Source organism: Nicotiana tomentosiformis, chromosome 3, assembly GCF_000390325.3.
Source record: "Nicotiana tomentosiformis chromosome 3, ASM39032v3, whole genome shotgun sequence".
NCBI lineage: Eukaryota > Viridiplantae > Streptophyta > Magnoliopsida > Solanales > Solanaceae > Nicotiana > Nicotiana tomentosiformis.
The window spans coordinates 75300325-75310312 of record NC_090814.1 but is presented as its reverse complement, the minus strand read 5'-3'; the positions used below and the strand labels follow the sequence as shown (position 1 = coordinate 75310312).

General features: G+C 37.7%; 2 protein-coding genes across 3 annotated transcripts; one reads left to right on the top strand and one right to left on the bottom strand.

The window, feature by feature from the left end:
• Positions 1-941: 941 nt before the first annotated feature.
• LOC104112978 (chloride conductance regulatory protein ICln) lies at positions 942-6786 on the top strand. Of its 2 annotated transcripts, XR_690126.4 has the most exons (8): positions 993-1287; positions 1393-1516; positions 5095-5209; positions 5332-5391; positions 5498-5557; positions 5647-5738; positions 5828-5953; positions 6294-6527. XR_690126.4 is itself a non-coding variant. In XM_009623029.4 (7 exons), exons 1-7 carry the CDS (start codon positions 1124-1126, stop codon positions 6363-6365), a joined length of 687 nt encoding a protein of 228 aa, XP_009621324.1. In that variant the 5' UTR covers positions 942-1123; the 3' UTR covers positions 6366-6786. The 2 variants fall into 2 exon arrangements, 1 of the variants encoding a protein (XP_009621324.1); XM_009623029.4 differs by lacking the exon at positions 5828-5953 and having other exon boundaries at positions 942-1287; positions 6294-6786.
• Positions 6787-7953: 1167 nt separating this feature from the next.
• Positions 7954-9579, bottom strand: LOC104112977 (UDP-glucuronate 4-epimerase 3-like). The gene has a single exon (XM_009623028.4). The coding sequence runs from the start codon at positions 9425-9427 to the stop codon at positions 8201-8203; it is 1227 nt and encodes a 408-aa protein (XP_009621323.1). The 5' UTR covers positions 9428-9579; the 3' UTR covers positions 7954-8200.
• Between the last annotated feature and the right edge of the window lie 409 nt (positions 9580-9988).

Below are 9988 nucleotides of genomic sequence, written 5' to 3'. Positions count from 1 at the left end.
GTTCATTATAAAAATGATAATTTTGTATCAAATTTATTTATGTTCAGGACTATGGTTTGCGATAATATAATGAATGTTATTGATAATGATACTGTTGGGTATTTGTGATAGTTTTAGAACTTGTGTGTATAAGTCATGTTTCATATTTTTTCAAAATAAATTTGGAAAATATGTTTTGAAAACTGATGTCCAAACACATTTTCATCTTCAAACCAAACTTCACCCAAATAAGATTTTTCAGAACAAATTTGGGAATATATGGCCAAACGCTAGGCCGCGTAGATAGGGGTGTTCATGGTTAGGTTTGAGTCGATTTTTCCCTAAAAAGAAACCAAACCAAGTAAGTCGATTTTTCAAATATTGGAACCAAACCAAACCAATTAAGTCGGTTTTTTATCGATTCGGTTTTTGTCGGTTTTTCGGTTATTTATCAATTTTTTCTTAAATATGAGACATACACTACCAAACGCATATTCCGTCGACTACATTTTCAATGTAATACTATCAAACTAATTGTTCTTTGAGAAATCTATCATTTACCAAGATATATTGATCATAATTGAGTCAAATAGTGATGAATAATTTAAGTACTCAATTAAAAATCGATTATTTTTAACATGAAATAAATTCTTGTACTTAGCAAAAGAAAACTACCAATCAAACTAGAAGACACATAATTAGATTATTATAATAGCAAAGAACTAGATCAAAAATATAAATGACTAATATATACCATAAAATTTGAGAAACTTTATATAAAAATATACATATATATAGCTACTTTTATAGTCGATTTTTTTCGATTATTTTTTTATTAAAACCAAAATCAAATCAAATTTGATCGGTTTTTAAAATTTAAAATCAAAACCAAACCAAACCTAAAAAGTATTAATTTTTTTAGTCCATTTGGTTCGATTTTTCGTTTTTTTTTTTTTTTCACGAACACCGCTGCGCAGACCCACTAGAAACGAACAGTCCAGAACCTTCTTATAGCGGTGCAAAATGTTGTCGAAAATAATTTTGGCGCCCAACCAAAACCCTAGAGCAGCAGTCTAGCAGAGCCTTTACCAGTCTCCAATTCCTTTTCTGCCGGAGCTAAGTAAACATCAATTAACCGGAAAATATGTCAGGCTTGAGGTTCTTCGTTGAAAGAACCGGTGACGGCGCCGGGCAGCCGGTCCTCGACGCCGACAACGGCGAGGAACTCATGCACGTTCAGCCTGGAACCGCCATCGTCCTCGGCAGCCGCCAGCCTGAGTCCCCTGGCACTCTCTACATCACCACTAAGTAACTTCTCGACCTTCGATTTATCTTTTGTTTGTTTCTGTATTTATGCCTTTTCGAATCGAATCAGTCGTTGAGTTTGGTTGTAATTCGTAAAATATTTACCAGGCAAGTGGTGTGGCTAAGCGATACAGATAGGAGTAAAGGTTATGCAGTTGATTTCTTGTCGGTTTCACTGCATGCTGTGTCTAGGGACCCCGAGGCGTATCAGGATCCTTGTTTATACGCTCAGGTAAAATCTCCTTTCGAAATGTAAATACGGAGTATATTATTTCCGTTAGTTGAGGTTTTACATTTCACTCTATATTAGCAAGAGAGCCAAAAAAATGAAGATTAATTTCTGTTCTTTGTGAAATTGGAATGTCCCAAATTTTGTAGAAGCAAATTGACCTACCTATATTTGGATTAATTTCTGATGTAATTTTAAGAATTGCTGGTCGTGAAATGGAACTGATAGTAATCAAAAAGGGTTAGGAATATACTGAAGTGATTATTTAAGCGTCTCTCCTTATGATTATTTCTCTCCTTATGATTATTTCCCTTTTAAATATCTGACCGAAAAGGTTCTCACCCGTGCTATCAGAGGCGGATATATCTTGCTTCAAGAGGTATCATCCCATGCTGCTTTTGCTTAAAATTTTCAGCTAGTATAATGCAAATGACAATAAGAATTAAGTAAGTTCGCCTAACGCCACTTGACAAGAGGAAGTTCCTAGTTCTCTGGTCATAAATATTCCATAGTATAACAGAGGGATTGTTTAACTTCGCGAGATATTGGGAATGCAGGGAGCAGAATGATATCAAATATTGACTACTAAGTAAAAATGAGAATTAAAAAAGAATGGGGCCTATATTAATTGGTCGCATTTTATTCATGAAATGGCTTAGATTGGTAGTCTGAATTTGGTAGAGAAAAAACATTCTATCAGATTGAGTAGTTATATTCTACCTAATAAGTACCTAGTGTTACAACAACAATAACAACAAAAACCCAGTAAAATCCCACAAGTGGGGTCTGGGGAGGTTAGAATGTACGCAGACCTTACCCCTACCCCGAGGGGGTAGAGAGACTGTTTCCAGAAGACCCTTGGCTCAAGAAGACGAGAAGAGAGACAATATATCAGTATTATCAACAGAAAACAATAGAAATAATGGCAACAACATAAGAAACAGAGAATAGATGCTCAACTACCTCCTAACCTACAACTCTAATGCTCGACCTCCACACCTTCCTATCAAGGGCCATGTCTTCGGAAATCTGAAGCCTCGCCATGTCCTGTCTGATCACCTCTCCCCAAATACTTCTTAGGCCGCCCTCTACCTCTTCTCGTACCCGCCAAAATCAACCGCTCACACCTCCTTACCGGGGCATCTGGGCTTCTTCTCCGTACGTGCCCGAACCATCTGAGCCTCGCTTCCCGCATCTTGTCATCCATAGGAGCCACGTCCACCTTCTCCCGAATTTCTTCGTTCCTAATCTTATCCATCCTGGTGTGCCTGCACATCCACCTCAACATCCTCATTTCTGCTACTGACATCTTCTAGGTATGTGAGTGCTTAACTAGCCAACACTCTGCACCATACAACATGGCCGGTCTAAACACTGCTCTATAAAACTTACCTTTGAGTAACAGAGGCACTTTCTTGTCACATAGTACTCCAGATGCTAATCTCCATTTCATCCACCCCACCCCAATACGGTATTGGAGTAAGACATCCTTGTCTATCTCCCCACCCCCCTGGATAACCAACCCAAGGTACTTGAAACTGCCTCTCTTGGGGATGATTTGTGATTCAAGCCTCACTTCTGTGCCCTCCCTCGGCTTCGCGCCGAACTTGCACTCCAGATATTTCGTCTTAATCCTGCTTAACTTGAAACCCTTAGACTCAAGGGCCTGTCTCCAAACCGCCAAGGCGCCAACCTCTCGTTAACACCGCTTCGCGTCTCATCGAAACAAGTACCTTGTGTTAGCATTGACAAATTATGTCCTGGATATCTAGTATTCCTTATTTATTACCCTTGTTTGCTATTTAGGCGGAATACCCTCATCCTGCTGTTTTTTGAGTTGGCATTTGAATAACTAACTAAGAACTCTCTGAATTGGGAAAGGAAACCAGGTATCTGAAAAGCTGCAATCACAATTGTTTTAGATTTATGGAAAAAATAATTTCTGTGTTTTGGATTTGGGTAACTTGGTAACAACTATTAAAATCTTTAGGTTCTTGTTTTGTATTTTATTTGGGGGAAGCTTGTAAAGATAACTATTTTGTGTTTTTTTTATTTTTAAGATAAGGTAAAAGTTTCATTAATAAGGTAGCAAGATGGTACAAAATATTACAAAGAGCACCCCAGAAATAACCATCTCCTACAGTCCTAGTAAATCCAGAAAATTTATAAACTGTTGTTCCACTGGTACACTGCTTTTACACCAATAAAACAGGTAATACATTTGTTTCTAATTCTAAAAATGTGATCCTTGTGTCCTTCAAAACAAGCACGGTTCCTTTCCACCATAAAGTCCAGAATATGCACAATGGAATGGTTCTCCATATTTGCTTTCAGTCTTCTAGATACTCTTTGATTTTGCCACTCTTCCAACAAACTCCTAACGGTCTGTGGCATTACCCAAGAGATACCAAAAATGTTTAAGAACAAGTCCCAGCATTGTTTAGCAATTCTACAGTGGAGACGAATATGATTCACTGAATCTTGATCTCCTTCACACATATAGCATCTATTACTTAGATTAAAACCCCTTTTCTTGCAAATTATCTTGTGTCAAACATGTTTCGCAAGCTGCTATCCATCCAAAGCATGCCACCTTGACTGGAGCTTTTTTCTTCCAAATCATCTTCCAAGGCCAATTGTCAACCCTGTGACTTGACTTCTTAATCAGCATATTATAACAACTTTTGACTGGAAACTTTTATCCTTACCATCTGCCCAGATCAGTGCATCCACCTTACTATGATTAATTGAGACTAAGTCAAGCTGTTGAAGTAAAAGACAATAATCATCTACCTCCCAGTCATTCAAGTTTCTTCTGAGCTCCACCTGCCGTCCTGCCTCTGTGAAAATCAGCAATCATACCATTTAACAGAATAATTGAATAGATAGGATTCTTAGATTTCAAGCATTCCTCCCCTAATTGGTTCAGTTGGTTAAAACTAATTGGTTCAGTTGTCCTCTCCATTAGTCCTATTGAGGAGTGTAGAAAAGTATACAACTCCACTACATTCAATAGGGTAACTTGGACATTCTATTTAAGTTTAGTTTCTCGGTTTGTTTTTATGCATCTTTAGTTTTCCTGTTTACTTGAGCATGGAGTATCATCCTGCTGTTTACGTTTTTCTTTTTTCATTTGTCAGTAAGCTATCTCACGCGGTGAGTATATAGTTGGACATCCTCTACTCGGGTAAAAATGCAATTTCTTTCATCTTGACAAAATAGGATCCAGAAAAAAAATTAGGATAGGCTAGCATATGCTATCTGTTCAGTGAAGCTGGAAGATCATTTGGGGTTGGCTGCATGATTGTTCTGCATATTTTACCTTGATGAGGTGGTTTCATGATTGTTATGCATGTGTTCATTCTGTTAAGGCATGTCTTTGGTTTTCATTATTAGTGAGTGTTTGGTAACACAATTACTTTCTTTCAGGCTCGTTTAAAGTTTTGTATGATCATTTGATTTATTTTCTTTTCTGAAGGGGAACTGAGTGTGGGTGTTGGATAAACATTTGTTCCATTTTGCAAATGTGATTGCTTTCTCTGTTATGAAAATGATGGATATATTTTGCTTTGTTCTTGAAGATTGACAATGGATTGGAGGATGATGAATCAGAAGGCTCCACTGATGGGGGTGATGAGTCATCAGATTTATCAAGGATCACGGAGTTGAGACTTGTGCCATCGGATCCTAATCAATGTACTGCATTTTTGCTCATTGTTTTTACTTGAGTTGTCCTTGAAATCTGTCATCTATGATAAATGCCTTGTGCTACTTCAGCTCCTAAAGATATGTTTGCTTTGTATGTTCTATTTTGACAGTGGATACTCTCTTCCAGATCTTTTGTGAATGTGCTGAGCTTAATCCTGAACCAATTGAAGGTGGTTATTTATTTCTTTGGACATACTCCAAACAAACATCTTTTTCTCATTTTCTTCTGACCAGTCATGTTTCTACTTGACTAAACCCTGGTATTGCTTTTTCCAGGGGAGGAAGAAGAGCATAATTGGATCTTCAGTGCAGATCAGCTGGAAAATCAGGAAGCTGGTATGGAATTGATAGGCAATTGTTTGTTTTAAGAAACCAATTTTTGTTTTGCCAACTAACTTCTACTGTTATTGGTCTAACTTTTGAAGAGGAAGAATCTGAATGGACGTTTTCTCAGAATCTGACACATTCTATTGGTCATTCAAATGGAGATCACGACTTAGCTCACACTGTGCTTCAGGTATGCCTGTTATTGATTTGGTTTGAGACTTGAACTTAAGAACTGTGATTATTCTATTGTCATTTGTCTTTTGTTTGGCTTGTTGGTAGGTTGTTGGGTTTGGGTGGCATGGGAGATGAACAAATTAAATACTTAGTTTCTAGAGTGACAGGCAGAGTCTCGCTTTATATTTGGCAGGCACTGTCAAGGGAGCTCCTCTTGGCTGATTGTCTCAAGTAACTCCTCATGTTTTTAGATTGATGCTAGATAAACTATTATCAATAATTGCATGTGCAATTTCACTATAGCTCTGGCATATGCTGAGCCCTTCTATAATACACCTCGCCGTCTAAGTTTGTTTGTTTATTATTATTATTATTATTATTATTATTATTATTATTATTATTATTATTATTTTGGGGTGGGGAGTGGTTTCACTTTCAGGTCTATAAGAGTAGGTTGAGATATGACATAAGAGCATCTTCATGCTTTCTGCTCTAGTTGTTTCACATGGAACTTCTAGTGCATATATTGGCAAAGGTTTGAGAATTGAGACGTTTACTTTTCTTACTGCAGCTTCAAATTAATGATCAAAGGTTTGAAGATGCAGAGGAAATGGATAGCGACAGCAAAAATGGTCATCACTAAGGCGTCACCATTCTGAATCAGATTATTTTCTTGATCTTGGGTATCATTATCTCACAACGAACTTTTGATGTATACTAAGTGTGTCAACCTGGTCCTGTTTCTCACATTTCCGATGTTCTTGCGGAAATGTTGATTCAAATTTTTAGATCTTTTGCCCAAAAAGATTACATGATATTCAGGAATTAATAGTTATTGCATATCAGAACCTGTGAGTAGTGCGAGCCAAGACCACATAGCTTAAGTTGAAGGCAGTTTTTGTTGGGTTTTTCCCTGTCTTGTGCCCTTCGTTCGAATTTTTAGCTCAGTTATGGTGATGACCTTAAAACTTCCAGGGATATCTGTGTGTACACTTCAATCTAGTTACTCATTATCTCGCCCAAATAAGCAGGGTAAATGGAAAGCACAACTTTCTGGCCCTCTAGCTCTCCCTCTTCAAGTGCCTGACATTGTTACACTCAAGATTCTCTCAAGTTCTTCCGGTTGTTTCGTGTTTGAGCTTCAAAAAATGTACACGTTGAAAATTATTCCTCATCAATAAAATACATGAACCTTTAAGAAGTATGATCAATGACACCACATTCCTCATGTAGCTGCTCTAATTTACACATGCGAGTGCGTTGAAGAGCTTACTAAGATGAGAATTCTCAAGTAGATAATTACTTTTGAGTAAATGCTATTTTATTTTGTATATGAAAAAGATGCAAACTCATAAGTTCTTTGACAGTATGAGCCCGGTCTATTTTTAATAATTAATTTGCCAAACGCATAATAAGTTAGTACAGCTATTCGACACTTGTGTATTATGATCACAAAACAGCTTTCTATTTGGGGATGTCCTTTTTGGAAGAATTAATACCAACATGAGCACAATTAGGATTTTGGTGTACGGTCCTACAAAATGACCCATCTTCATGTTGCTTTGACAAAATTTTGCTGCAAATCCTCCGTAGCTGGAACAATTAAACAACAGACATCAGTTGAGTTTTGATCAAACTCACTTTCCAATAGTCTGAATTCCAATCCTTATATCTTTATTGGGCATGAGCACAAGATTCAAAAGCCAATTAGATAATAGTTTGACTCAAACTGCAAACTGTCTCACCACAAGTAAGCAATTATCATCTATCAACAAAATAGAATCAGAAATGTTTACTATTTGGGATCCACATCGTGAATGATGCGTCTGTGTGCATGTTGCTAAACAGCCTACCTTACTATGCCTTAAAATGAACAAGTGAGATGCGACCACTGGCATTTCACTTTGTTCGGCAAGTTAAAATAATCTTAGGATAACTTTGGGCTTTTGATCACTTTTGTAGAGTAAGCCGAAGATCTTTTGGCTGTGCAGAGTTTTAAGATAGAATCAAATTGTTGGTTGACTTCTTACGTTCTTCGTCCAATAAAGAAGGGCCCGAAATACATAGAACAACTCGAAGTTCATGAAATAATGGCTAAGGCGCATAATATGAATCTACACATGCCCCCAGATTGACTTGCATGCAAATGCAGTCCTAAATAGCATTAACATAATCATCATAAGAGCAATAAAAGACATGAAAAAATGGAAGTAAATTTTGATGAGGGACAGTAAAGAAGGAAGCACAATTCATTAAGACTGTGAGATGACTAACATAATGAAATCTCCCCAACTGGAAGTCATTAATACAGTTGTTCAAGGTTAAAAAAATAAAGGAAAATCAAATATTCCGGTCCACTAAAAATTAAAATACCTATACAAGTTTTCGATATTTTCTTGTGCCAAGCTCATAGACCCTCCTACTTTCTGTTTTGGGTACATCTATTTGGCTCAGTAGCTAAAAGCTTCATTAGTAATGTCACCAAAAACTCTTTTTCTTCTCACTAATTGAATAGTAATCAAGATACCAATTAAGGAACTTCTGTATCCCCATCTGCAAATCTGTACTAGGCTTATATCCAAATTCCTTTTGAGCATAGCTAATATTAGCATGAGTAAACATCACATCCCCATTTCTTGGCAATGGCAACACATTCTTTCTAGCCTTTACTTTAAGCAACTTCTCCAATAGACTAACCAGCTTAGTAACTGGAACAGGTGAAGTATTCCCCAAATTGAACACTCTCAATTGCGCATTTCCCTTCTTCTTCCCACCACTTCCTGTACTCTTCTCAGCTGTATCCAATGCCCCTAAACACCCTTTCACTATATCATCAATGTAAGTAAAATCCCTTGCTACACTTTTATTATTAGAACCTTCAAACACATTAATACTCTTTCCCTTTAATATATTCTTTGTGAAGAAGAAATACGCCATATCAGGCCGACCCCAGGGTCCATAAACAGTGAAAAATCTCAGCCCTGTAATTGAAAGACCATAGATATGGTTATAAGTATGAGCAATCTCTTCACCAGCTTTCTTTGTGGCGGCGTAAAGACTTGCTGGTTGATCCGTTCGATCTTTTTCTGAAAAGGGTGCTTTAGAATTAAGTCCATAAACAGAGCTAGACGATGCCCAAACAATTGCAGGCTGTGGATTAGCTAATTTACAGGCCTCGAAAACGCTAACGAGACCTGCAATATTACTGTGGATATAAGAACCAGGATTTTTCATAGCGTAACGAACGCCAGCTTGTGCAGCTAAGTGCATTACGTGAGTAAATGCCACAATGTCAAAAAGCTTCTTGAGTAAATGATTGTCATTAATATCACCTTCAATAACAAAAATCCCATTACGTTCTAACAATTTCTGACGAGCTCTTTTCAATGATGGATCGTAATAGCTGTTGAAATTGTCCAGACCGACGACGCCGTCCCCGCGCCGTTTCAGGGCGGCGGAAACGTGGGACCCGACGAAACCGGCAACACCGGTGACGAGGATGGTAAAATGACCGGAACGAGATCGGGCAGAGGATTTGACACGCTTTTCCCATTGTGGGCTGCCCCATTTCATCTTGGGGTGGATAGATGGGGAATCAGAAGGAGGAGAGTGGAAACATATGAAAAGAATGGTACCTGCAAAAAGTGTGGTCCAGAAAATAAGCTTCGTGATTGAATATGTCCATCTACTACGGTGTTTGTCCATTGTTTAATAGATTGATTGCTAAATTAACAGTAAAAATCTACAATCTACAACAACGGAAAATGTTTGTTGATGATAATAATAAAGATTCATTCCCATTGAACATGGGGGAAATTCTTGACTCGTAAAATAGAGCTGAAGTGGGAATATCAATGGTGCCGTTTAAAAAAAAAATTTAAGAAAAAGGGTTTGTTGCAATTGGTGTTTATCTAAGAGCTTTAAGATTGGATTGGATATATACGTCTTCTTGAAAACCAGGTCTGAGATATGAAAAAAAGGATAACAGAGAGAGAGAGAAGGAAGGGGGGGGGGGGGGGGGGGAGGAATCTGGGATAAAGAAGGAATAGAGGGATGTGTGTGCAAAAGAAGAACAAAAGGTTACTGTAAATGTGGGGGCAAAGAAAAGAATAAGATGGAGAGAGAGAAAGAGAGAGAGAGAGAGAAACAGCCGTTAGGGGAAGAGGTTGGACGGAGGTCGGAGACCGTACAAAATGGGAGATGGAGATGAGAGTATCGTCAGAGTTTTTCTCAGCATAACGGTGTACCCTTGTCCCTTTCATTATT

What these genes read in the sequence shown, in the direction of transcription:
- LOC104112977 (XM_009623028.4), bottom strand. Translation starts at nt 9,427, where the DNA reads ATGGACAAACACCGTAGTAGATGGACATATTCAATCACGAAGCTTATT.
- LOC104112978 (XM_009623029.4), top strand. Translation starts at nt 1,124, where the DNA reads ATGTCAGGCTTGAGGTTCTTCGTTGAAAGAACCGGTGACGGCGCCGGG. An exon ending in ATCCTTGTTTATACGCTCAG is followed by an intron (nt 1,517 to 5,094) that starts GTAAAATCTCCT and finishes TTGTTCTTGAAG; the next exon opens with ATTGACAATGGATTGGAGGA. An exon ending in TAATCCTGAACCAATTGAAG is followed by an intron (nt 5,392 to 5,497) that starts GTGGTTATTTAT and finishes TGCTTTTTCCAG; the next exon opens with GGGAGGAAGAAGAGCATAAT.